Raw genomic sequence first — 25,668 nt, 5'->3', positions numbered from 1 at the left:
GGGAATTCGCCCTCCGTGTGATATTTATAAATATGGCTGCCTGGTTCGAAATAGGTCTCGGAAACTCATCGCAAGACAAGCGCCTGAGACTCTGTTCATGGCGCATTAGGACGGCGGGTAAGTGAAAATGATCCAGAGACAAACCCGTTGGTACAAATTTTGGATACTAACATGTAGTGCACCATGATAGGTGGGCCCGGTCGGAGAAGGTGGCTTGCGAATTCATCTTTCACTAATTCTGCGAGAAGACACACAGACTCATTGTTGTGAACTCACCGTCGGTGCGGCTGAAGGAATACGGTGTCCTCAAGGTTGACATTCCGTCAAGTGTAATTCGCAGACTGGTAGCTCAGGAACAGTTGAGCACTGAATTCTAAATGGGGTTGGCCCTAGCAGTAATGGATGACAGGCGGATTGTCGATTTCTGAATAACTTCCTGATCATGCGCGGGGATCTAGGCAAGGAACAACTGTATCACCCATTCTCATCACTTGGGTAATGAAGAGCGGAGTGGCCATAACGGCCATAATAAAATTCCCGAGAGCATGACAGTGAGCTATAGCAGCTAAGCAACCATCCTTTCTGCAAGGGTCAGCAGCATGCTCGCTGATCTGTGATACAGAGATGAATAGTTCTCTCCGCCGTTCTTCCTTCTGCTTCAATGGTCTGACTTGCGAGGCGATCCTAAATCCGCGAGAGAGATGTCCGGTGACCCAGAAGCATCATCCGTGATGTGTCAATCAGACTAGCTATGTTCTTTAAAATCATGGCAGTAATGTAAGCCACATTCCCGTAAAGCAGCCATTACCTCATCTCCATACACAAGACTGGAGAGCGCTCTCCACATCACGGCGGCTGAACCCCGGCGTCCACCCAAGACATATTGCATTTGCGGATAGTGCTACCAATAAGTGAGTATTGAGAATCGAGAAGCAAGGAGCGAAATGGAACCATACCCTGTATGAAACGTGCCGCATTAATCGCTGTTCCCTTGAGACAATGACGCGCGGGATCCATGGGAGGATATGTGAGAAGATGTACATCATGCTCCCTCAAGTATCCTTCCAGGTCGCCCATATCAAACCAGTCCCCTTGAAGCTTGGTCTGTATATGTTGCGGGAAGTGTGATACTGATCGCACGGAAACCCACCGCACTCCAGGCCGGAATGGACGATCAGCTGCTTTGCTCCTCAGGGAAGACCGAGAGTAATGGGTTCCTGCGCCCCCCAGACTGAAGAAGGGTACCTCGTCCCACTCCGCAAAATACTTTCGACTCTCTTTCTCATTCAGCGCGGCTTGGAAGTATGATGCGATACGTTTCCTGTCCATAACCTGAAGTAGCAGGCAAAAATGCTTCTGTATCCTGTCTATACCAATGGATTCGTCACAAAGGGCAAAACACCCTTGATAAACGCATGACATGTGGAGTCTATCAGTGAATACAGTCAAATCCATTTCAGCGGTTTCCGAGGACTCGAAGAAGCGAGGTATTTTCTTGCTCCACGTTATCGGTGATTCTCTAAGCTCCAGATGTAGATTAGGCTCCAAGATGGAGGAAACGCTCTCGTCCAGTTCGACGATCTGTGCCGTTTGGCTATGTTGTTCATGCGGCAGGAAATCGGGCAGGCCGTCATCGGTCTGAGGTGGCGAAATAGTCGTAACTTCCTGGGGGCTATCATTGCTAGCCTCTCTGGCTAGGGTGAGACATGTCTGTACGGTATCGCGCAGATGTTCCGTCAGACCTGCATGGGATGCCAATGCTCCCGACCGAACCAGCTCGTCACTGAGCGATAAAACAGATGTGCTCATCTTTTCCACGATGCCTTCGAGTTCGGAGATGCGACCTTTCAAAGACGAGAGGTTGGCTTCTTTTCGTGAGCGATATGCGCGTTGCGCAAGTCGGATCTGTCTCCGACGTCTCTACTCGAGTTAATCAATTTCTTTGATGGCAGTGTACAAACAAGCTGAGTCTCGCGTACCTCTTCTGGATCTTCATCTGCGGTGTCCTGGGCTACTTTTCGCGGTCGACCTCGTTTAGTAAGCGCCGACGAGCCAGACTTCTCTACCTCATTGCGAGTGCGTTTCAGAGATTTTACTGGCGGCTGAGTCGGCTGGGTGTCGTTATTATAAAGAAGCGATTGATTCTCTGGTATGATCCCACCAAGAAGGGGGAGTTGGACATCTTGTTGTCTCCTTTGCGGTTGCCTGATCTGTTGGGGCACGGGATACGAGCAGGCCGAGAGCAGCGATGTTATCTGCGGGGCTGTCGAGTCATAGTGAGATCCAAAGAACGCATCGTTGACGCTCTCCCAGGGGAGTAAAGCTGTGTCTGAGTCGCTCATATTTGCTTTTGACGATAGACAGAATATAACATTATTTACCGTGATGGTTTGTTTGTACGGAAGAGCTGATGGAGGTGGTGGAGAGAAAAGCCAAAGACAGAAGAGCTGCTGACATATCCTGCCCTGCCGTGTCCAGTCGCCACACGTCACAGCATCCAACCCGTCCAGACCGGGTCGATCTATTCTTTGTTGGGCCGGATAGCATAAAAGTAAAGTTAAACAGCCTAGAAACTTTACCTCTATGCAAGTATATTTTTGACACTAAGTGGATGATGTGCTTCAGGTGTGTGTTGGTTGAGCAAAAGGGGAGGCGGGAGAGATACCTCGGCTCGGGATGTTCACTAATCAAAAATTTTGATCATCCTCATCCGCCCTAAAACACCATTAACAGTGGGAACCAAGATTACTTATAAACCTTAATATGAGTCAAATAAGTGTTTAGTTCGTTGTCTAAATTGTACTTTTATCTATAACGAATCCCGATACAGAAAGAGCTCACTATATCAGGGTGATCTCTCTAGAATAGGAAATTGTTGTAATTCCGATCTCCACTTAGACCGGTACTACCCATATCAGAGTTGGTTCTTCTGTAACACATACTAACATCTAATTACAATAAGCAACAAAAAATTTAGCTTGAACAGTACCTTCAAGATGATTTTGATGATCTTTTCTGGCCCCACCGCCAAGTCTTCAAGTAGACGTTTAATGATCTACAAGCTATCTCTCTAGTCTTGAGTTGACAGCACACTGAAAGAGACTCTTTCGTTGGTATAATAGAGTAGCATATAGGGGGCTGGAGATCATCTACTTGGCCCATAATGGCCAAAATTCACATCCCAGACATACTCTCCACAAGTTGCCCGTTCATCATAATCGTCTGGGTATTCACCGTCAGTCCCAAGCATTTCGATCTCTCCAAAATTATTTGCCCGATCGCCTCATCAACCTCATCAGGATGAATCATTGTAGTCATCTTTTCCCCTCTTTGCGTCTGCCACTTCTTTGCTTTTCCGTGGGTTGAGTGCGGGACAAGACATACGGTCTCGAATACCATACCCGCGTATTCACATCCCTGTAATGGATATGGATTCGACACCAGTTCAGCCGAAACGGAAAGCCCTCTCAATTCCGACTCAAGAAATGGCGCTAATTGAACCTGGAGACAGGCCTCATGAAGGGCCATTTCATCCCCACCCTGAGCAAAGAAGTTCGCATATGCTTGTCGGAGGTCACTCAGCTCCAGTGGTGTTCGACAGTTGTAGAATCCATAATCCACAGTAACACTACGGTGAGGTTGTGGAGACGACAAGCGAGTGAACCGTTTCAATTCCCATACACTCTGGTGCGTCGTTCTCCGACAGCGCTCAAAAGGGTCTCGAAATTCCGCAATTCTGCGATGGCATCGCCAAGTCCGTACTTTCTGAACAGGTCAACCATCTTCGACTCTACCATGGCCTTCCAGAACTCTTCGAATACACATGTATCTAGGAGCTCTCTGTATAGCTTCGCCACTTGTTGGGTTTCGCCGTCATCCCGAGCTGTGCAGAATCCAAGGCAAATCCAGTTGTCCTCGTCGGCGCCGGGGATGTATCCATTTCGAATATGGCAAAGAAACACATAGGCTTCGAGCTTTTCCCGTGGCTTCCACAGCTGATATGGAACTTGCTGATCTTCGGGCTTGAGCACATGTTTTTGAGATTCAAATACGATATTGAAATCAGTCTCTTTGTTGGCAGCAAAGCCATCCTGCTGACTTATCCAATGGCTCTCATTGTGAATCCAAGTAGATGGTATCTGGGAGCTTCGGAAAAGGATGAATTCCTTCAATTTATTTTGCTGCCATGCCTCTCGAAGCTCTTCTTCTCCCACACCCCAATCATTAACAAGGCTGCAGTACAACTCAAAAAGTCTCTGTTGATCAGCCGCCGATGTGAAGTAAAGGATCCCGAAGGCCTTAGCAACGTCATTATCTTTGGGCGATTCATGTGTCTGGCATGCAATGATGAAACGATCCACCTCATCTATTGGTCGTCCAAGACTGCAGTTGAACTTGTGTTTTGGCCAATGAGTTTTCTGGCATTATGTACTGCAGTAGAATGTTGAGCCGCATCTGAAACAGGGACTTAGATTTCCGGTTGCGGTACATCTAGCACAAGCTACCGATGTGCTTTTCGGCGTAGAAAGAACCCAATGAACTGCTGGAGGCGATTCACTTTCTATGTCAGAAGTAGACGAAACTTCTCGGCTGCTGCGATCGGGTTTATTCATTCTATAGCAAATATCAATGAAGAAGTCCTTCTTGTGACGGAGACATAGAGCTCTTACCTGACAGCTATCTCTCTCGGACTGCGATGTGATAGCCACTCCGACTCTCTTGCTTGTAATTTAGGGTCCGGTACATGGCGAGAAAACGGTGACCAGATACGCATGTGTTGTGGTGCAACTGGAGATGAGATAGTTGATTCTTTGACTGCAGCAATATGGTAGTCCCGTCCTAGAGCACATTCACGTTGCATCACATCTCGGAGGTTTCGAGCAGCGTTGTCCAGTGTCTCACAGTACTTTAGCGGCATGATAAGCGATTTCGGCAGTCTCCACTGCGAGTACACCTTTCCATGATTGTTACGCGCTTGAAATCGTGATAAACATTGTAGGAAATGACCGCACATGAAACAGGTCTTCTTGCTAATGCCAAGATACTGTGGTGTTCGGGATACGCTGTCAGTACTCATGAGATTAGAGCCATTGTCATTTCTGCATGGACCCATTTTTTTTCCTAAGGCACTCATTCAATCTCGCTCGGTCTCTTTCGGACGGCAACTGTGGGCACAGTGATAGCAACGGCGTAACACTTTCAGCTTTATACCCAGGCAGGAGCTCTATTTTGACCCGCTGAAAGTTTGAGATCTCGCGCGCGGCTTTATCAAAGGTGTCGGCGGCGACTATAGGGCGAAGAATATAACCCAGCTCTCGCACTATCTTATTTGCTTTTGGCAATGCCTCGATCCTGGAACGGAAGTCAATATTGGCGTAAGTGCTCTTGACTCCATCGACAAGGACTTTTGACGAGATGCGTCGGGAAAGAAAGTCCCTTAAGAAGTCGACCAGGCCCGTCTCTCTCTTTACCGTTTCTAAGGAATTGACGAGTTGTTTGACATGGTATTTCAAGCGTGGGGTATAGTATTCGCTAAATTCTCTATCCAAGTCCGGCTTGAAATCCAGGTTGAAAGGATCTGAACCCCATAATATTAACCCAACGAAATAAACAAGACACATAAAATGCTTATGCTTACCTCTTACTGCAAGTTGCTCCAACGTGCCTGCCAAGCTTTCTAAGAGCCTAATGTCCTTGTCTTCCCAAGCAGCGTTCCGTGACGCGAGTATAGTAACCTCGTCTACTCCTTCCCGTAGATACGTGCAGGTCACATAATGTGCATCTTTCTTATAGCACAATAACTCAGCCAGTTGATCCAGAAAGCATCTTCTCAAGTTCTTTGTATTTTCTGAAGCTAAGGGAGCGACGACGGCCGACGATCCAAGTTCATGGTTTCTCAGTTGCTCATCGTTGGGGGTACCTTCATCGTCAGTTTCTTCTTCGTCCTCTTCCTCTTCTCTTGCAAGGGGAGTACGCTGTTGCTGCTGGACCTGGAGGACGGCCGCTAACGTTGTTATCTGTGATTCTATCTCGTTTGGGAGATTCCAAACGTCAGTCTTGATGCCAGCTGTCGGGCGAGGCAGGTGGAGCTTTTTAACGTGAGACATTCTGTTGCGGACGACAAGGCCGGCGTAGAATCTAATGATTCGGAAGTTCTTAGAATCTAATCAGGTAATGGTTAAGATATGGTCAAAATCGTGGTTGAGACACAGATACCAACTGTAGGCGGGGTTGTCGGGCGGGTGAATGCTACTGCTGGCAGGGATACTGCATGGAAAGCCACAAGAAGCATAAAATCATAGCTGAGTGGTCAGCCTCGACATATTATCTTGTGGTAGCTGGCGCCATGCATCCTAGAACACATTATCCATAGCTTTACATTTGATATGCTATTTGTACCACCTCGCCTCTACTGATACTGGGCTCATTATTGCGTATTTCTATGCAGAACATTCTCTATTGAAAGGACTACGTTAAAAAGGTGTATTGCTGGGCCAGCCATCCTAAATGGGTTGAACCTATCGCTGGTAAATGTTATGTCCAAGCTCTATGCGTTACCCTGTCTATAACCTGCACCACATGAAGGGTTGAATGATAACAGTGCTTTTCTTTCAAAAACATACTTTTGAATGATTGTCTTGCATTTATGCCGTAGCATACTCTTTCAAGTACGCGGCAAGCTTCTCAATGCCCGACTCGGGAATGGCATTGTAGTTCGACGCACGGATACCTTTACATTGAATCAGTCACGGTTGCTGACCACAGCTTTTATATGTCACTTACCTCCGACGCTTCTGTGGCCCTTCAGGCCAGTGATGCCACGCTCGACAGCACCCTTCAGGAAGGCCTTTTCGGCATCGTCGACGTTGCCGCCCTAACTAGATTAGCCCCCGCGTCGAAACATTGTATTGTGGGTTGAGGGACATACCTTGATCACACGGAAGCAGGCGTTCATTCTTGAACGCACCTCCTTAGCGGGGACGACCTTGTATACCTCGGGGTAGGCGTCAAGCGTCTCATAGATGAGCTTAGCCTTTCTGTCGGCCACAGCCTGTTGTCCATCCACCTTGTCGGGGAATTCGGCAATCAGCTTCTTCAGAACCTGGCCTGCAATGTAGACACTAAATGCTGTCAGCGGAACCGACCTTGTAAGCTTGGTGGATCACTCACTCGAAGATGGGGAGAGTGTTGTACAAGCTGTTGTTCTTAGCGGCAACAGAGTAGTCGAGGATGGTGGGCGCAATCGGCAAGCCGAGCTTGCGCAGGATGGCAGGAGAGCAAGGGGAAGAAACAGGGGGCAAGAGGTCCTTCTTGATGATCACTCCCGTGATTCCAGCAACACCCAAGTTCTTCTGACTGTAAGGGGTCAGTGAGATTCTATCATGAGAGTCGACAAGCCTTACGCTCCAAAGAAGATGATCGAGTAGTTCTGGTAAAAGGTTAGCATCGAACCAATTGGTATAGCATAGTTCTGGTACATACCTGGACAGGAATACGTCTAGACAGGATAGTGGAAGAGAAGTCTCCAACGACAATAGGGTCCTCGTCGGTACCCTTGGGCTCCAGAACCTTGGGGAAGCTGGGGAATTCGACGCCATCAACAGTCTACGTAAGACGCGTTAGCGAGAAACTCATAAATGAGAACCTATACACACCTCGTTCTCGCACTTGTAGACCAAGGCAGCCTTGGGGCTCAGCTTCCAGGTCGACTCGTCTGCGATCTTTCCGAACTTGCCGTCGTTGACGGTCCTGGAGTCGCTGACGATGTTGACATACTCAGAGCCAAGAAGGCGAACGGCTTCCTGGCTGGCCTTCAGCGACCATCTGTGGGGCCATTTAGTATATGTTGATCGATCGCTATGGGCTTGGGTGACCATACGATCCAGTGACCAGGTAGTCCAGCTTCAGTTCCGACTCGACCTTCTTGCGCAGCTCGCTAATGACTTCCTCCTCGCTAATACCGGCCTTCTCCTTGATGACCTGCTGTCTCTGCTTCTCAGCCCAGATCGAGACGAGGTTGTAAACGGTCGCATCGAATTGGCCGGATCCACCACCTTCAATCCATCAGCGAGTTGCAATAGCGAAGAGAGATGGGGACAGCGATGTACCTTGCAGGAAGAGGATCTCGTAGGTGTCGGGGATATCCAGGAAGTTGGCAAGATCAGCCTTGGCACCATTCAGGATATTTGTCGCGATTTCGCTGCGATGGCTGTGTTCTGCGACACCACTAGAAGAGCAGGTTAGATACGGTCGCAGATAAGATCGCACAGATCAGTGCCCCTCACAGTCCAGTGTCTTGGTAGTTCTGCAGCGCCTGGGCAGCTGTGGCGAGAACATCGGTGGGGAGACTGGCAGGGCCAGCACCCAGGTAGGTAATGTCTTCTCTCTTCATGATGAATGAATGATTGCAATTGCTGTTGTATTGTCTTGCTGCAAGCGATAAGAACTGCAGAAGAATTTAAATGACGCGATCGGTGCTTGAGTCATTAAGTCCGGGGCTAAGCAAAGCGGCTTCCCCAGGCGTGTCTGGCCCCGGGCCTTTGTTTCCCCGGTGCGCCACAGAATTGCCCCTCGCCGGCTAAAGAATGCTGTGGCATCTCAAGCCATCCTCGTGAGGCTTGCCGATGAACGCATGATGGTGCAAATAGTAAGGGGTGTATGACAGGGTTGGATATACGCAGGTGTGACTCAATCTCGGAGCCCAAAAACATGCTGGCGTATGAGCGGAAAACAAAAAAGAAATCTCCCCGACTGGGAGTCGAACCCAGGTCTCCCGCGCTTGTTCCCGACTGGGATTGACAAGCGGAAATCATGACCGTTAGACCATCGAGGATTGTCGAAGGAATTTTATATATTTTGGCTATATAATCCTACGGAAAGTGAGTTGAATGAGATCGCCCCCTTGAGGATGCTTTACGCCAGAAGAGTAAGGAGCCATTGCAGCTCAACACCAAAACGGTGTAGATCCTCGTCTAAAGCATCGGAGTGGGTTTTAACTCTCGAAATTGTTGGTACTAAGATACATATATAACTACATTGCATTATAATCCTGCGCGTTACATCAAATTTGCTTACGGAGTTCCTAAATTCATCACATCTCTCTGCTGCTTTGTCCCTCTTTAGCAATTACTATTGGGCTATACGCGTCTTGGGATGCAATTCTATCAGCTAGCGGATAATTTCTCTGCGCTAATGCTGTCTTTCCTTCCAAGTTGCTGCCCACTTCGTTAGGCGATCATTGACTCGTCGGATATATATTTCGATGCACAGTGCCGCAGATGCCTCAAACGAGGATTGAAGCCTATGCCATCGTATCGTCAGATACTACTACTTATTTATTTCTGTGTTAGCACATGTAATACAATTGCATATGTCACACAGAAAGAAAGATGATGTCGCCTGCAAGGCGCCAGCAGCATAAGACATCGTGACACCATCATTCGCCACTTCAACACTGATAAACCTATCGACAGCCCCAACACTAGCTTTGGGTCGTACAGAACACTATGGGCTCCCTTGTAAATATGCAAGTAGAAACAACAAAATATACTATTATTTCAGCGAACCGACCACTGCGGTTGTATTGCATGCTAATCGGCATCAGTGTTAAGTGTCAACAGCATCATCCATGGATCTGGAAAAGCAGGACCCACCAACTTATCATGTGGGGTCAGCAACCAGCAGGGTCCGATTCTACCACACCCCAATCAAGCCAACGCATTCGGCGCCCAACACAAATCTTTCCCACCAAGACACTTCGGAATATACAAATAAGTATACTAAGATGAGCACGATTGCTGTGGCCGGTGGAACCGGCGGCATAGGAAAGACTATCGTCGAGGCATTGCTGCAGGAACCCAAATATCGGGTCATTGTCTTGACGCAAAGTGTACGACCCCTCATAGACGATGCCTCGCGCGCACTGACTCATGAAACGCAGATTCCCAAAGAGGATCCAATTCTCAAACAAACGCAGCAAATTCAGATCAACTATAATGATCTTGACTCTATTGTCGAAACGCTGGAGAAGCATGCCGTGCACACAGTCATCTCCGCCATCGGAATCTACACCGACGAAGCCGCCCAATCTCAGATGAACCTTGTCCAGGCTGCCGAGAAATCCAGTGTAACCAAGAGATTTGTTCCCAGCGAATATTCATTTATCCAAACCGAGGAGTATGTTTACCCTGCTTGGCACTAATGGCAACTTTGCTAACGAAACAGTCTCCTACCCCACGATCCCAGCATTAAGTACTGGCTTGATGCAGCTGAATTGCTGAAGAAAACCAAGTTGCAATATACTCGGGTCTGCCCCGGTGTCCTCATGGACTACTGGGGAATGCCTCGAGTGCGAACCAACATCCATCAACACGTTATCGGGATCGATGTAGCCAACTGCTGGGCTGGTATTCCTGGCGACGGCAACGACAAGATGAGCGTGACATATTCATATGACCTAGCAGCATATATCGTGAAGTTACTAGATCTCGAGGAGTGGCCTGAATTTAGCATTTTTGCGGGAGATGACATTACTTACAATGAGCTCCTCAAGCTTGCCGAGGAGGCTCGAGGTATGTGATTCGGACACCCACGAAGACATTCAACTAACATGACCAGGCAAACAATTCGATGTTGTTTATGACAGTGCTGAGAACGTCAAGGCAGGTCGGGTCACCGTGCCACCGTTCCTTACTGGGCTTTCTGAGGAGGAGGCCCGGGAAATGACCGTTCTGGTGAGCCGACTCACTATCGCCGGTGCTTTTGATCTACCGCAGGAGCGTATGAATGCATTATTTCCCGATATCAAGCCTATCAAGATGAGGGAGTTCCTCATTAACACATGGAAAGATGAGGCTTAATCATGAATAAAGTTGAATAATAATGAGTGACTAATATATCTTGTTGTTTCTCTACTAAAACTTCGTAATAGCAAAATGTGGTGTAGTATAAACATCACCTGCCCAGGCATTGCACCCAGCCATATCATCTCCAATTCGATTAACTCCAAACGTATACAATAGCATCAATAGTCAGAAACCTAGTCAGAGGTCTTCATCATCTTCTCCATCCATAGCTCCCTTGAAGGGGTTATCGAATACTAATACATGATCGTCATCTGCAGGAAATATTAGCCTATCTACGAGATACCACATGTGCGGGAGACAGCATACGGTCAATTGCATCCGGGTCACTTTCCGCATCAGTGATATGTCCAACTGCATTTACGATATGTGATGTCACATTATTGAGGTGTAGCATATCAATCAGGGATTCCTTGTGTTCGTGGGGTGGCTGGCTGAATGCCGGTGTAGGAACCTGAGTCTCGTGTTCGGACATTGTGCAATATGCTCTAGTACTATGGTAGTGTCTAATGCCGAGGTAAGGAAGGCTTTGAACAGGATAGAAGAACAATAGTGGCTGACTACAACCAAGTCTGCAAACCGTCAAGATTTATACCTGTGGCATTTGTGACTGGTTGCCACCAACTATGGCAGTCCGATCTGACATCAGTGAAAGCTAAAGCCTGTTTACCCCAATAGAACTGGACATTGTACAGTAGACAAAGCCAAAGAGACCATCTATCAAGATCTTCATGAATTTCCTCCTGACATTTTCGGAAAGAGGGTAGGTCTTTCTGTAGCGTACATTTTATTCGTCCATTATATGGAGAAGAAGAAACATTATCCAGCACCCAACGCCATCCCGGGGTAATAGCTAATCTGGAGCCACCCAAAATATCATCCTGGGCTTTTAACATAACCCATAAAACATCAATCGTCAAACATCATCTTAATCAAAATCCTCCACATCCCATGTCGAATCCGGCGGTCCGTCTGTGATATTAATTAGCCATCTTTTGTTTCCCCCCATCATTACAACCAAGAGATACCGTACAACCATCTTGAATAGAAAGCAAATACCCAATCGTCTCAATCAGACTCGGCGAGTCCTCCACAGGCGGGACCTCCTCGATGAGATCTTCCAGACTGGGAGAACTGTGATTTTGACACCCAAGCTCAGGTTCAGTTTTTCTGACTTCTTCAACCGCGATGCCCATAGTATTCTTCTCAGAAGTGGTGGACATGGCGATGGATGTGCCTCCTTATGGAGACTGTCGATAAATAGATAGATAGATAGTAGGCAGCAGTGTAGTTTCTCGACAGAATACCTCGTAGCGCAGGTACCAAGTAGCTACAATCTCCATCCCTCCACAACACCACAAAATTCGCCATCACAGGCAACTTAAATAGCGTGCAAGCAACCTCCAAACCATCAAGTCTTGACATCAAGCGATAATCCATAACCTAGGCTCAATTCGCGGGGTAGACTGGTAGCTTTAGATATTTACGACAAAAGAGGTGAAGTCATGGGATCACCAGTGAACCTTCAAGAGGCTACAGGGGATCGTGCTCAATTTCGTGTCTGTCATCGGGCGTCGATTGAAGTCTGTTGGTTGATTTGACATGGCTGTCCTTGGTTGTGAGTACAGGGATTCATGGGGCGGGTGGCCTGATAAGGTACGGCCAAACCTAATTTTAGACCATGGCAGATGTATTCTGGGGGCGTTCTAATAACTTGGTACCGATCCCAGGGGAGGAATATGGGCTTCTGAGATTGGGAGGAGCCGGTGATTCATTGAAATTGATCGATAGCTGAAGGAGAAATAGCTACTGTATTCGGATGGGCCCGAAGTGCTGTGTGTTGTTTTACCACTCTTTAGCAGCACATGACCGAAGCTGGATGGATTAATGAGCTAGCCTGGCCAAGCATGCGGTCCATACTATGTATACAGATGAAAGTCCACCGCAAGCGACCAACCGAAGGTGCGACCAACACACACAGTGTAAAAATAACTGTGAAGAGAAAGCAGTTCAGTTATTAAAAAAGCAAAAAGAAATGATTCAAGGCCCGAGCCGCGGATCGAACGCGGGACCTCTCGCAGATATGCTTGGGTTTGTATCCCTAAGCGAGAATCATACCACTAGACCACCCGGGCTTGATATATTATGCTGCAGTAATCTTTGATATAGAAGGGGAAGCATAGTTCCAGCCAGGATTCGCTTACATGCCTTCTTTGAGCCAAACAATAGACGCATTCACCTTGTAACACATCAATCAATATAGTTCCTAAGCCCCTTCAGGGCCATCTTTTGTTCAAGCCTTGGCAAACTGCGGAAACTCGAGCGGTCAATGTGACGTCAAACGCTTCCACAAGGAGAAACACTCACATCACTGTACCTTTCTCCGTGTCATCTCCCTTCAGGTAATACCATCAGCGATCATGGCATCGAATTATTCCTGTATCGGTGCTGGATTCTGTGGAACAGTCTGGGCCCTCTCTGAAGATGGTCAAGCCGTCAAGCGAGAAGATGGCGGTCCAAACAGGTCTCTCGCTAACGATTATGCTATGCACCGGAGGATCCTCCAGAGCTTTACCCGACTGACAGACATCAAGCGAAGATTTGGTATCCACCAGACATTTCCTCAAGTCCGGGTCTCGGAGTGTCATCACTTCATTTCTCCAAACGATCAGTGGTGGACGGAGAATCTCCCCCTCTTCCCATCGCAGTACTCACCCTGCAATGCCATTGTCTCAGACCGCATTCCCCCATTCGCCGAGCAGATCAGAAAACTCATCGTTAACAGATACTGCAACCCGGCGATACAAACAGAGATACTGACAAGCGCTGCCAACAGAGACTGTCTGATACGGCCATACCTGGGTAGGCGACGGACGCAGAAGACTGAGGTTAACAGACCCTCGAGATTTGCAGCATTCTCACTGAGAAACTACCCACTACACGAAGACCAGATGGAAGATATCGGTATCCCGACCGAAGACATGCAGAGCTATGCGCGTATGATGGGTGAAGCATTAGCAACTCTACACTGGCTCGGCGAGGTGGACGGAAATGATATTGAATTTGTTCTGGCTCCTCCCCCTTTTCACGAAGAACTATCCAACACCAACACAATCACCAATGTTCTTGGTCGGCATGCTATGTGGATGCTGGACTTCGATCTATGTCGACATATGCCCATGGGCGACGCTGGGGTTCAGCAGGCTGTTGCTGCTTTTTGGCGCAATGACCCGTTCTACCCCCGACCGCAGAGCAAGCTGTGGGCTGATTTTCGCGAGCAATACCTGATGAGTAGCGAAGAGATCATTAATGAGTACAGTCAGGTCGATATCGATGAGCGACTATCTTTCGCCCGAGATTTCATTGGATTGATTGAGACGAAATAGAATTACAACAAGGTGCTCTCAGCTCAAGACACGCATTTCATCGAGGGAAAGGGTCTTTATGAGTATGCGGTGACACGTGTGGCCGTGATGCGTTGGAGCAGGCTGCATAGGGCATCGGTCCAGATCACTACCAATTACTGGGCGGTCTGAGGCCTAGAACAGGTAGCGACCGAAGCAGGCACGGATCAGAATCTAGCTCTTCTACATTCCTGCATGCCATACAAATATATGCGAAAATAATAAGGCTGCAGAAAACCGCTCCAACAAGGCGTTGCTCCTAAACATATGGCTCTGCTTGAGCTGGAGGACTAGGATAAAACCAGACTAGCCGGCTGCAAGGGAAGTAGATCAGCCCAGCTGTCCCTGCGGATGTCAGACGGTCAGTCGCTTGACTCAGAGGAGGTACCTGGATGACACAAAATTCAATTAATCACCGACCATGTCAGGCGACGAATCGCGAGGGATTTCTCTGCTTATCTTCCGACACTTACGTGGACATTGAATATCAACTTGGCTCGGACTCCGATCGTGTTTCCATAGAGCGCAGACCAATCTATCAAGCAAGCACTATGCCAGGATTCTTCCCCTATAGCCGAGACTTATTATGGCGCCACGACCAGGATGTCTTCACGGCTGAGTGGGAACTGCACATATCAGAGCGACGAACCGTGGCACCACTCAGGTGACGTAATGTCGATCCATGCAATTTGGGTGTTGGAGACCCGGTGACAGGGGTCACTCCAAGTCTGGGCCTCCGTGTCCTGGAGGACCGTGTGTTGGCATTCCGATGGCGCGGGGTTTTTCTTATAACGGTGCTCGGATCCTTTCTCCCTTCGTGTTATTGTCTTTCTTTTTTTGTTAGACGCGGATTCTTCTTGAGAAGCTAGAAACCCGCTTCCGCGTTCTTCTTGCCCTACCATTTCAACCTATGGAAAGATTTCGTCGTTAGCAGGTCGCGCGGGTACGCTTCTCTTGCAGTACCAGAGCGATCTCCCTCCGCTTGCAGAGAACTCTGTTAGTCGACAGGAATGGTTCACGCACAGTGACAGTGACTATAACGTCTATTTCCTCTGCGCCAGAAAGGGCAGTCTCAGGTATGCGCTTTCAACTGGCATCGTCATGAAGTTACGGACGCTAATGATCTAAGATCTGACCAGCACCCCGCCCGACCACTCGCCAGTCGATTAGCGGTACGAAGATACGACACAACTAGACACGATGTCGAACACAATGACACAGCCGGCTGAAAGTTCGGTGAGCTACGATCTTACCAGGAAAAGCCAGATGGGGGGAGACTGCATTCTGAAGCGCTTTGCGCAATGGTTCTGGTCGGTGTGGATGATCGCCGGGTCTGGGACCCACGATGCCCTTGCGGATCCCGCGAATCACCCCAAAGCGACAAACGGTGCCTCCACAAAGACGAACGGATGTGCTGGCACAGCGAGAGGTGGTTTGTCTACCACTGGAGAATGCGACACAGGACTGCGGGAACAGTCCTCTGGAAACGAGCATAGTTATCCTTGCAAGGCATGCCAGACATGGGGTGTTGTTTGCGACCAGCAGAGACCGCGCTGCTCGCATTGCTTGGATCAGCAGATACTGTGCTTTTATGTGGCACCTCTGCCAAAACCACCGAAGCGGTCAACCAAGTCGCGTTCCCGCCACGTTGAGATCGTAAATTCCTCGCCCCGGCTGTTGGCGAGTTGACTTTTAATGAATCACGAGTGAATGAAGTTACTTTGGTCTTTCTACACAGCTCTTCTCTTATCGTCACGATAGTTTATTCCCGGCCGATAAGATAGGCACGTGTCTTAGATAGCTCTATCGTCCAGTCACCCCACATGCGGGGGAAGACTAGCAGAAGGTTGCTCAAGGGAGTGACACTTGGACTCCAGGTGACTGATCACAAACCGTACATTCCGTATGCAGGATCCGGACGGAGAGTAGCATATTCAGGACATGCACGATTTGCCACCGTTCCTTCACGGCGGATATCCAACGCGGACCAGAACAGCTGCTTCACAATCAAACAAAAGGATGCGCAAGTTTATGATCGTATTTATCGAATATAAACTAGTCACTCCCCGCAATCGCTGATTTGACTTACCTCGGATACTTGATTTCAACATGCGCCGTTGCTAGCAGTCGTCGGAGCACTGTCAGCCGATTCCCCCGCCACAAGGTACCGTGGTACATATTTAGAGATGTGGTCTCTACGATAGCAGTCTAAACTTATGTTTGACTTCTATTTACAACTGGGTGCACGAGGGTGATTCAAGGTTAGTTGCCGTTACCGTTCGCTTCGCCATCGAGCTGACTGACACATAAACAGATGGAAGCAGAATACATTCGGATTGCGGACGCAATCCAACAAGAAGCTCGCAAGAATGACAAGAAGCGACTTCTCGTTGCTATAGCTGGAATACCAGGCTCTGGCAAGACAACCACAGCTTCAGCTGTCGCTCAACAACTCCGAGCCGAGTCACAACCAAACAAGATAGCACTCATCTCCATGGACGGCTTCCACTTGTCGCGGGCGGCATTGGACGTTCTTCCTAACCGTGAAGAGGCATACATCCGGCGTGGTGCACCGTGGACCTTTGACGCAGTGCGTTTCGTTACGTTTGTTCAAAAACTACGACAATGGGCAGACTCTACTCCCTTTCCCTCAGACGGAAGCTCATCGTCTGACGCTGCTGTGATATATGCACCGTCATTTGATCACGAGGCGAAAGATCCCGTTGAGAATGGCATGGCTATCACAAGCGATGCCTCAATTATTATCATCGAAGGCAATTATCTCCTGTTAAACGAAGACCACTGGCGGGATGTGTCGCAATTGGTCGATTATCGCATATTTGTAGATGCAGACTTGCAAGAAGCCAGGGGAAGAGTTGCTCGACGACATGTCAGTGCGGGGATTGAGAAGACGCTGGAAGATGGCTTCCGTCGTGTGGACAGTAATGACTACCTGAATGCGCTGCATATACAGGGGAAACTGATACGGCCTGATATGGTGGTTAAGAGTGTGACGGAAATCGCATGAAGTATCATCTAGTATACATATCTAGGGTACAAGTTGCTTATAATGAAACAGCTTCATACAAAGGAAGCTTGATTCGGGGAACTACCGGAGCAAACCCATCACTCCTTGATCTTGCTTTTGTGGAAAACATCTATGCGCCGAATTAGTTATCACCCACCAAGAGAACTAGACAGACTAGTAGTAGCTACTCACCCGGAATCTCAGGCATCCAACGAACCCTACTCTGACAGAAGAACTCTCCCTTGGGCGGCAACACCTCCGGATCATCCAATGTCCCTACACAAATATACCGGAAATCATTCTTGACCGCATCCTGCACCATTCCCGTTAGCATCACACTCGGTTGCATTCCTCACTAAAAACCCCCTCAAAAGAAACAGAACTTACCCCATACTCGCAAATATAACTGCCACAATCCCCACAAAACTCCCGATGAATCATACTCCCAGACCCATTATCGCCTACATACTCCTTCAGCGTACCAGATGTAATCTGAAGAGCATCCTTGGGGACCTTGGCGGTTAGACCGTAGTTTGTTCCGAAAGCTTTCTATAATCCGGGGTATTTGTTAGTCAGTTAGACACCTTGTGGACAAGACTAAGGTGTAGATCGCAGATCATAACCCTGGATCTATCTGGCTTACCTTGCAGCTGCGACAATGGCAAAGGGACGTGCGGGCATCGTCCGGAGATGAGAGGTTAAGGTTATAAGTGATTTTATGACAGAAGCAGGAGCCGGGGTAGGATTGCATTTTGGTTAAGTGGTGATGGGATTGATGGTAGAAAGAAACACTTTTTGGTGGTTTAAGCGCAGTAATGGAGTAAATGTTATTGTTGAGGATATTATAACTGAGAATTCTGGGCTTGTTGTATAGAGCGATGCGCCTGACGAATGTTGACGTCACTGCTGTACTACAACCCCGGCGAAAAAAGATACTCGTGATCGGCGCGGACATGTTATCTTCAGCAGCTGGGTGGATTTATTTATTCTTTATCAAAGATACGAAATAATAATGGATTAAATATAAGAGTAGGTTGCTGACCATGGCACAAAAGTTATATCAGCCCTCGATAACCGTCGTAAGATTAATTTGATGATTGTCTGCAGCGATAGCGTGATGTGATCATGACCGAATGAATCCCCTTATTTCTTTCGGCAGCTACCCGATCAGCTGATGTCCTATCTTTTATATTCCCCGACCGTCGCCTCTTTCATCTCTTTCATTTCTGACAAGAAACGGCGATCGCCCCGCGCGTATGCTGATCGGCCGAAAGGCTTATTCTTTCGCTCCTCTTTGTACATACCGCACCGCCCATAGTAGCTTCACCGGGCGTAGTTTATCCGCCACTTTCACAATGTCGCACAAGGAACAGCCTCACGAGTCGCAGCTGGAGAAGCGCGCTGTCGTTTCTTCATTTATTTTCAAGTTTCCCAGGGGTCCGTCTGAGAAACCGGTTGTTGCGCTCTTCAAGCGCAGCGATAAAGTGCGGACGTACAGGTTCGTTTACACCGTACTTTCTTTTTTATTGCTGCAGCTTTCGCTAATGTATGCGATATAGCCATCATCTTGCTCCGATATCTGGCAGTATAAGTCGCAGCGATAATTTTCCCATCGAAGCAGCGTGGCGCGAATTGGCCGAAGAAACTTCACTCGACCAATCCTCACTCACACACTGGCGCACAGGGAAGCCATTCACCTTTGAAGATCGATCTGTCAATCGCGAATGGACGGTTCATCCTTTTGCTTTCAAGCTGAAAGACTCATCCGAAGGAGGGAAAGGTGAAAGCGCTATCAAGATAGACTGGGAGCACGAGGGATGGGAATGGTATGATCCACAATCGGTGCTAGACAGGGGAGACTTGGAGACTGTCCCGCGTCTAAAAGACTCCCTGCGACGAGTTTGGTTCGAAGGTGAATTGAGCGAGCGCGCAGCCAAGGCGCTTTCACTGGGTCTAGAGCGTCTACGAAGCGATCACGAGAGCGGAGCGCAGGAATTGACTGCCATCGCGCTGGTGGCCTTCCGGGATTTTATTGTCCAGACGCAAGATGAGATCGATAGTGAGGAGTGGTGGAAGACTGTTCGCATGGCAGCGTGGCATATTATCAAGAATGGCCGGGAAAGTATGGGCGCATCGACAATGAATGCTCTAATTGCCGTTCTGGATGAGATGAAGGACATACTTGTGGACGAGCAGACAAACTCGCAGCATAAGTTGGAGCGGGTCCTGAATGTGCTCGATCATCATCTCAAGTGTCGGAAGAGTCGTCAAACGCAAGTGAAGGATGCCTTTGCAAATTACATTCGATTCAAGTTCCTGCATCACGGGGAAGCGCTGGATAAACTTACCATTTTGACTGTTTCGGCTAGCTCAACTATCCGGGACAGCATTTTGGAAGCGTATGCATCGCTGGACATCCGAAAGCTGGAACTTCGCATTCTCGAATCGCGGCCACTATTCGAAGGCACTAGTATAGGTTCATCAATCGTCAGCAACTTCAAATCACGGTTCCTGGACACCCCCGGCAAAGAGCTGAAAGTGAAGATATACACAGACGCATCTGCCGCTTTGGCTGCCGCCGACGTGGATTTGTTACTTCTCGGTGCCGACCGCATATCCAGCACAAAAGGAGTGAGCAACAAGACTGGCTCATTACCAGCTGTGCTTTGCACAAAACACGTCAGTCCTACTGCCCAGATCGCTGTTCTCAGCGATCTTGAGAAGATCAACTGTGTCGGAAGCATGATTGATGATGATCATCATGAAGACAACGATCCGATGGAGGTCATCAGTGCCTGGCGCAACGACGGCGTCAAAGCAGTGCGGGTGCTCGAAGATGGCATGAAGGAGGCTGATGCAGAGGGGTCGTCGACGGTCGAGGTGAAGAACACCTACTTTGAATGGGTGCCGTTGTATATGGTCGATGCGTTTGTTAGCGAAGAGGGCGTTATGGAAGAGAGTCGCATTCGGGAGAGGTCGAAAGAACTAGGGGAGACGGTTAATAGGTTTTTTGAAGATTTGTGAAGCTGCCATGGTGATCGGGTTTAGGATCGGGATAATGATGGACTGACATATACCAATGATAATTACTATAATGTACCCATAATAAACATACACGCCAGCATGGCCCCCTTTGAAAATTCAAACACCGGCCTTTGCTTAAATGACTCATTCTGTCTATCCTCTCCAGGAAAAAAACCCGACCTCCCCTTTCGACAGAGCAAACAGATTGTATCTGCCTACTAAGTCGAGGATATGTTTAGCCATTCTCTATAACCGTGGTAATTACTCCATCTACACTACTTCCTCAAAAACGTCAGCGCCGCCAAACACAACGCATCAACCCCCGTCCTCAACGTCGGCTGCACCACCGGCGCAAACAGCGCCGAATGATTCCCCGGAATCTCCTCAACCTTCCCCTCCTTCTCAGCCCTATCCCAAACCTCCTGATCCACACCCCCAAGCAACCAAAAACAACTCGGAATACCCCGACAAGTAGCAAGGGTACTAAAGTCCTCGGCGATATTAGTCCTAGGCACATCAGGATCAAAATCCTCAAAATGGCCCGCAAACGTCTCCGCAACCCTCCTAGCCACATCCCCATCATTAACCGTAGGCGGAAACCTCCTCGTCGGGGTAAACACCGGCGACACCGGCGACCCACTAGCCAGACACTCAGCCTGCACAATCCTCTTAATGCCCTCAATAATCTGCTCCCTAACCTCCAACCTCACAGACCTAAAATCGACCCCAATCTCCGCCCGATCCGCAATAATATTTTCCGTCTGGCCCGCCTGCAAGCTCCCCACCGTCAACACCGCCAAATCCGCCGGATTAATCTCCCGACTCACGATACTCTGCAACCTCACCACGATATGCGCCGCAAGTAACACCGGATCCACCGTCTGATGCGGCTGCGACCCATGTCCGCCCCGTCCAAACACCGTGATCTTCATACTATCCGCCGCCGCCATAATCGCCCCCTCGCGGGACGCGACACTCCCCGCCCGCATGCGCATGACATGCTGCCCAAGAACTACGTCCGGCACGGGGATGCGTGAATAAAGCCCATCGTCGACCATGGCTTGCGCGCCGCCCCCGCGCTCTTCGTCCGGCTGGAATAGCACGATCAGCGTCCCGCTCCATGCGTCCCGCAGCTTGACGAGGGTTTCGGCTGCCGCGAGGAGACAGGTGATGTGCATGTCGTGGCCGCAGGCGTGCATGACGGGTCGGTCGTTGCCGTCTGTGTCAAGCATGGTGGTGGTGCTGGCGTAGGGCAGGTTGGTTAGTTCCTTGACGGGGAGGGCGTCCATGTCTGCGCGGAGAAGGACCGTTTGGTTGCTTTTGGATTCGTCCGTGACATTGCGGAAGACGCCGGCGAGACCGTACCCGCCGATGTGGGTGTGGATGTCGAAGACACCGAGTTGGGTGAGATGCGCGGCGAGTTTTTCTGAGGTGTGTTTCTCTTGTCGGGAGAGTTCGGGATGCGCGTGGAAGTGTTTGTAGAGGGCTTCGTAGGGGGTGAGGTCTAGGGGGGTGGTGGAGAGGAGGGATGATATGGTGGTGGCGGAGTGAGTCATGGTTAGTTGTTTACTTGATTGATTTATAGTGGGTAGGTGAATTGGTTGTGGTAGGAAAAGAGATGCATGTTAAAATTAGCTGGAGGTTATAGAAGGTAACTAGTCCGTAATTGCTCTAGTTTTGTCACTAAGATGGTGGGCTGAGATTGCGTGTGTTGGAGAAGTGTGACTAACGGCGGATGGGTGGGCTGTATACAGAGCGGGGACTAAACATTGCAAGGTAAGTAGTTTGAGGGCAATGTTTTACTCCCTCATAGCCCTGATATTTGCCTGTATTTACCCACTTCTACTAGAAAATTACAGACTTGCTGACCAAATATTACGCATAATCAAGTAAAATTCATCAGAATCGTCATGATAAATTCAAAGCTACGCCCTCACCGCTTTCCCCCACACTTTATTGCCGGTGTCACTCCGCATTGACACTCGCTTATCGATAACCAAGCTCTATCTTATACTACACCACACACGTACATAAAAGGACGAAGGAGGAACACAGGGGGAATACTCTGACTAGGAAAAGGGAGAAACGCAGCTGGCTGCAAAGCCCAAAGACCAAGGATTACATTCAAACGTCCTGTCCAACAGGAAGAAGCAATGACTGAACTAGAAGGTAGCACGTCTCGCTGATATCATTGTGATCAAAGGCGCCAGAAAATGCTGATGAGTGCACGGAATGGCCGATACCGAAGTCCGAATTCTCTTCCAAGCAGGTCAGAAGTTTCGGCGTCGCAACGCCGGTCATGAAGAAGAAGCAACCGATTGAAATGCATCGGACATCTGCTTCCCCGACCTCCGTGATAGCCGCCCACAAATTGTTAGACTTCTGCTCCCGAACGCCGAGCTGTAAGCCCCGAATCCCGTATCTATAGAGCGTTCCGATGATCTGCGATCATGAGATTGGTCTTCGATTGAGAGGTTCACTGTACGTCCTGATGTTTTTGCTGCAGGTGCATTTTAAGGTTCCTCGTGGTTGTTTTGCTCTTAAAGAGTATGAAGTTATTGGTAAATTGAAGATATACATTTTCAAACATAGCGATTAAAAGGGAATTATACGATTCGATATCATACGTTCATACTAATACTACTTTTATCTCCAAAATATTATAATACATCTTTAGGCATAATAATGACTCGTCCTATTTTTAAAGTGCTGTATCCCTAGTATCACACATGTCCTTTCTAGCTAGTCATGCATTGATCACATACAGGGAACTGGAGGTCACTGGAGCACGCAATTTGAGTTTGCGTCTCATTCCAGGAAACAGATAGTGTCCTTCGGTTGAACTGGATGCAAGGTCGGACGCAGGAGAGGGTATATCATAACCGAGGCTAGTACCTCCCCCGCCTTTCCACGGTCGGTCTTTCTTTCATCTACTAGTATATATTCGGGGATTCGTTCCTGAGATGCTTGACTTTTCTCGCCCACTATATCTCTTCGTCCGCTGACTGTTGAGCGCAAAAGTATATCTTTCAAGATGACCCTCAACCAATTTCTACAGACCGACCGTGAGACATACTCCTATGTCTTCATGAAGAATGTCGACATTCCCTTGAAAACCTCTGGCAAAGGAGTCCTCCGCGCCAACGTCTTTCTCCCCAAAGACGCCGCCCCATTCGGCTCGCAAACCTACCCGGTGATCGCTACCTATGGTCCCTGTTCGTATAGCTGCTCGCAAATGATCCAATGCACCACTAACATAAATTTAGATGGCAAAGACGTTCCGTATTCTGTCTTCAATCGGAGTAGCTTCGACGAGGTGAACCCACAGCACAAGTCCGCCCATTCAGCATGGGAAACCCCCGACCCAGGGTACTGGACTCAGCGGGGCTACATCGTCTTGAGAGTGGACGAGAGAGGAACTGGGCAAAGTTCAGGGCAGTTAGACGTCCTGTCTCGTGGAACCAGTGAGACGTTCTTTGACGTGATCGAGTGGGCTGCTGAGCAGGAATGGTCGACCGGCAAGGTCGGCCTGCTTGGGGTCAGCTACTACGCCGCTACGCAGTGGAGTGTGGCAGCCCGCAGACCCAAGGGGCTGGCCGCGATCATTCCCTGGGAGGGCTTTAGTGACTATAATCGAGAGGCTGTTCGTCATGGTGGCATCCTCGCGGACCAATTTATAGGTCGGTCAAAACCCCACTTGGTGTGTCAAGATTTCTCCGATACTGACTGCGCCGGCTGTTTGGGATCGTACAGGGATATGGTGGTCTCGACAAGTACTACCCAACCAGTATGGCACCCCCGATCGCTGGGGTGACCCGACTCTCGAAGGGGACTTGGATTCAGAGACCCGAGCTCAGAACCTGGCTGGCTTGACCGATAACACCGTCCGGTATCCGTTCGCGGACGATGAGCAAAACAGGTCTCGAGTGTTTGCTGTTGAGGATGTCGAAGTCCCCCTTCTCAGTGTAGCCAATTGGGTAAGCCAGCAACGAGGCCTGTGATGAATACAAGCGTGTACTAACATATGGGCTAGGGCGGTATTCTGCTGCACCTGCGTGGCAATGTGGTCGGATGGATGCGAGCGTCTTCTCCATACAAGTTTCTACGCTTCGTCGTCGGCCGACATGACCTACCCTTCTACTGGGAGCAATCGGCGGAGCTGCAACGGTCGTTTCTGGATTGCTTCTTGAGAAATGACGATCATGCGGGCTGGAAGACTACCCAGCCCCGGGTCTATCTCACTCTGCGGAACAAGGATTGCGATCCCAGGAATGAGTTAGATCAGCCTGGTCGCCCCGAGGCGGATTGGCCTATCCCCGACACACAGTATACTACGTTTTTCCTTACGCCGAAGCGTACTCTGTCTACCGTAGCCGCTGAGACGACAGACACCTGTACCTACGATGCGCTCCATGGGTAGGTATCCCTCTCCTGAACACATCACTTTCGTGTTCTAACTTCTGCACAGGGACCCTATCCAATTCCATTATACGTCCAGCTCTTCCATTGAGATTACGGGGCATATCGTCGTACACTTAACCATTTCCGCCTCTCGACTCAACCCTGACAGTGCACCCCCTTCTGATATAGATATCTTCGTCACCCTGCGCAAGTTGGATAAGGAAGGAAACGAAGTGTTCTATACAGGGACCGTCGGCGATCCGGTCCCCGTTGTGAAGGGGTGGCTGCGCGTTTCGCACCGCGAAGTGGACGAGACACATCCTTTGCACAGACCTTACCTGCCATATCGCAGCTACTCCCGTGCTGATGTGCTGCCGGTGGTAGAGGATGATAAGTATCCAGTTGATGTGGAAATGTGGCCGACGAACACGGTCCTGGAAGCCGGAGAATCACTCGTGCTTGAAATTGCGGGTCACGACACGCAGGGTGTGGGCTTGTTTTCGCATCAGCATCCAGAGGATCGCGCCCCAAGCAAGCTTGCAGGCCTGAATCACGTAGATGTGGGTAGGGATAATAGCTGGATTTTGCTGCCTGTCCTCCCTCCGCGGAACTAGCAAACCCTCTGCATAAACGGCCAAATTCATCACCCGGGCTAGCACTAGTATGAACTATTCAGGACATGATTGGGGAACAATGAGCCTGTCGCATACAGAGTTAACTTTGTCCCTCCTTCTATGGGTTCTCAGACCCTAATTACTTCATAGCAGACCTTTTTCACTTTAGAAGCCCTGTGCCCTCACCGCCTTTCCCCACAACTTTGGCCCCTGGTACTTGGCTGTCGCCACTCCACAACCTCCAATTTAGCTATCAACAACAAAGGTGAAGATATACTGGGATCAGTCGTCGCATTCTGTTAGTCGAATACTCTACTATATTCAGCTATACACAA

At 49.1% G+C, this 25,668-nt stretch overlaps 12 protein-coding genes and 2 non-coding genes across 14 annotated transcripts; 5 read left to right on the top strand and 9 right to left on the bottom strand.

Moving 5' to 3' along the window:
• Window positions 1-809: 809 nt before the first annotated feature.
• On the bottom strand, window positions 810-2,342 carry AtWU_06269 (bZIP transcription factor; the record flags this gene model as incomplete). The annotated part of the gene is made up of 3 exons (XM_035501379.1): window positions 810-901; window positions 957-1,920; window positions 1,980-2,342. 3 exons carry the CDS (start codon window positions 2,340-2,342, stop codon window positions 810-812), a joined length of 1,419 nt encoding a protein of 472 aa, XP_035357272.1.
• Window positions 2,343-3,668: 1,326 nt separating this feature from the next.
• AtWU_06268 (nucleic acid/nucleotide deaminase domain-containing protein) lies at window positions 3,669-6,107 on the bottom strand (the record flags this gene model as incomplete). Its single annotated transcript, XM_035501378.1, has 4 exons — window positions 3,669-4,383; window positions 4,671-5,063; window positions 5,212-5,578; window positions 5,639-6,107. 4 exons carry the CDS (start codon window positions 6,105-6,107, stop codon window positions 3,669-3,671), a joined length of 1,944 nt encoding a protein of 647 aa, XP_035357271.1.
• Window positions 6,108-6,644: 537 nt separating this feature from the next.
• On the bottom strand, window positions 6,645-8,392 carry AtWU_06267 (O-phospho-L-serine:2-oxoglutarate transaminase; the record flags this gene model as incomplete). The annotated part of the gene is made up of 10 exons (XM_035501377.1): window positions 6,645-6,730; window positions 6,784-6,874; window positions 6,929-7,121; window positions 7,171-7,356; window positions 7,404-7,429; window positions 7,483-7,605; window positions 7,656-7,824; window positions 7,880-8,054; window positions 8,109-8,227; window positions 8,286-8,392. The coding sequence occupies 10 exons, from the start codon at window positions 8,390-8,392 to the stop codon at window positions 6,645-6,647; spliced, it is 1,275 nt and encodes a 424-aa protein (XP_035357270.1).
• Window positions 8,393-8,743: 351 nt separating this feature from the next.
• AtWU_t161 lies at window positions 8,744-8,833 on the bottom strand. Its single transcript is given in 2 exon segments — window positions 8,744-8,778; window positions 8,797-8,833. It is a non-coding gene; the product is annotated as a tRNA-Asp (tRNA).
• Window positions 8,834-9,784: 951 nt separating this feature from the next.
• On the top strand, window positions 9,785-10,859 carry AtWU_06266 (uncharacterized protein; the record flags this gene model as incomplete). Its single annotated transcript, XM_035501376.1, has 4 exons — window positions 9,785-9,889; window positions 9,941-10,176; window positions 10,225-10,571; window positions 10,618-10,859. The coding sequence occupies 4 exons, from the start codon at window positions 9,785-9,787 to the stop codon at window positions 10,857-10,859; spliced, it is 930 nt and encodes a 309-aa protein (XP_035357269.1).
• Window positions 10,860-11,042: 183 nt separating this feature from the next.
• On the bottom strand, window positions 11,043-11,337 carry AtWU_06265 (2-dehydropantoate 2-reductase family protein; the record flags this gene model as incomplete). The annotated part of the gene is made up of 2 exons (XM_035501375.1): window positions 11,043-11,116; window positions 11,172-11,337. 2 exons carry the CDS (start codon window positions 11,335-11,337, stop codon window positions 11,043-11,045), a joined length of 240 nt encoding a protein of 79 aa, XP_035357268.1.
• Window positions 11,338-11,790: 453 nt separating this feature from the next.
• AtWU_06264 (similar to An02g00920) lies at window positions 11,791-12,085 on the bottom strand (the record flags this gene model as incomplete). The annotated part of the gene is made up of 2 exons (XM_035501374.1): window positions 11,791-11,834; window positions 11,896-12,085. 2 exons carry the CDS (start codon window positions 12,083-12,085, stop codon window positions 11,791-11,793), a joined length of 234 nt encoding a protein of 77 aa, XP_035357267.1.
• Window positions 12,086-12,906: 821 nt separating this feature from the next.
• AtWU_t160 lies at window positions 12,907-12,997 on the bottom strand. The gene is given in 2 exon segments: window positions 12,907-12,942; window positions 12,962-12,997. It is a non-coding gene; the product is annotated as a tRNA-Pro (tRNA).
• A 285-nt stretch (window positions 12,998-13,282) lies between these two features.
• Window positions 13,283-14,248, top strand: AtWU_06263 (zinc finger protein; the record flags this gene model as incomplete). Its single annotated transcript, XM_035501373.1, has 1 exon — window positions 13,283-14,248. One exon carries the CDS (start codon window positions 13,283-13,285, stop codon window positions 14,246-14,248), a length of 966 nt encoding a protein of 321 aa, XP_035357266.1.
• A 1,218-nt stretch (window positions 14,249-15,466) lies between these two features.
• AtWU_06262 (phosphoribulokinase/uridine kinase family protein) lies at window positions 15,467-17,294 on the top strand (the record flags this gene model as incomplete). The annotated part of the gene is made up of 2 exons (XM_035501372.1): window positions 15,467-15,922; window positions 16,581-17,294. The coding sequence occupies 2 exons, from the start codon at window positions 15,467-15,469 to the stop codon at window positions 17,292-17,294; spliced, it is 1,170 nt and encodes a 389-aa protein (XP_035357265.1).
• Window positions 17,295-17,392: 98 nt separating this feature from the next.
• On the bottom strand, window positions 17,393-18,045 carry AtWU_06261 (GFA family protein; the record flags this gene model as incomplete). The annotated part of the gene is made up of 4 exons (XM_035501371.1): window positions 17,393-17,424; window positions 17,487-17,607; window positions 17,682-17,843; window positions 17,938-18,045. 4 exons carry the CDS (start codon window positions 18,043-18,045, stop codon window positions 17,393-17,395), a joined length of 423 nt encoding a protein of 140 aa, XP_035357264.1.
• Window positions 18,046-18,649: 604 nt separating this feature from the next.
• Window positions 18,650-20,318, top strand: AtWU_06260 (translation initiation factor eIF-2B subunit family protein; the record flags this gene model as incomplete). Its single annotated transcript, XM_035501370.1, has 2 exons — window positions 18,650-18,792; window positions 18,854-20,318. The coding sequence occupies 2 exons, from the start codon at window positions 18,650-18,652 to the stop codon at window positions 20,316-20,318; spliced, it is 1,608 nt and encodes a 535-aa protein (XP_035357263.1).
• A 275-nt stretch (window positions 20,319-20,593) lies between these two features.
• Window positions 20,594-21,874, bottom strand: AtWU_06259 (M20 family metallopeptidase; the record flags this gene model as incomplete). The annotated part of the gene is made up of 1 exon (XM_035501369.1): window positions 20,594-21,874. The coding sequence occupies one exon, from the start codon at window positions 21,872-21,874 to the stop codon at window positions 20,594-20,596; it is 1,281 nt and encodes a 426-aa protein (XP_035357262.1).
• A 1,478-nt stretch (window positions 21,875-23,352) lies between these two features.
• Window positions 23,353-25,333, top strand: AtWU_06258 (X-Pro dipeptidyl-peptidase protein; the record flags this gene model as incomplete). Its single annotated transcript, XM_035501368.1, has 5 exons — window positions 23,353-23,533; window positions 23,585-23,998; window positions 24,072-24,295; window positions 24,352-24,734; window positions 24,787-25,333. 5 exons carry the CDS (start codon window positions 23,353-23,355, stop codon window positions 25,331-25,333), a joined length of 1,749 nt encoding a protein of 582 aa, XP_035357261.1.
• Window positions 25,334-25,668: the final 335 nt, after the last annotated feature.

Source organism: Aspergillus tubingensis (assembly GCF_013340325.1).
Source record: "Aspergillus tubingensis WU-2223L DNA, scaffold_7, whole genome shotgun sequence".
Taxonomy (NCBI): Eukaryota; Fungi; Ascomycota; class Eurotiomycetes; order Eurotiales; family Aspergillaceae; genus Aspergillus; species Aspergillus tubingensis.
This window is presented reverse-complemented; position numbering and strand designations above follow the sequence as displayed.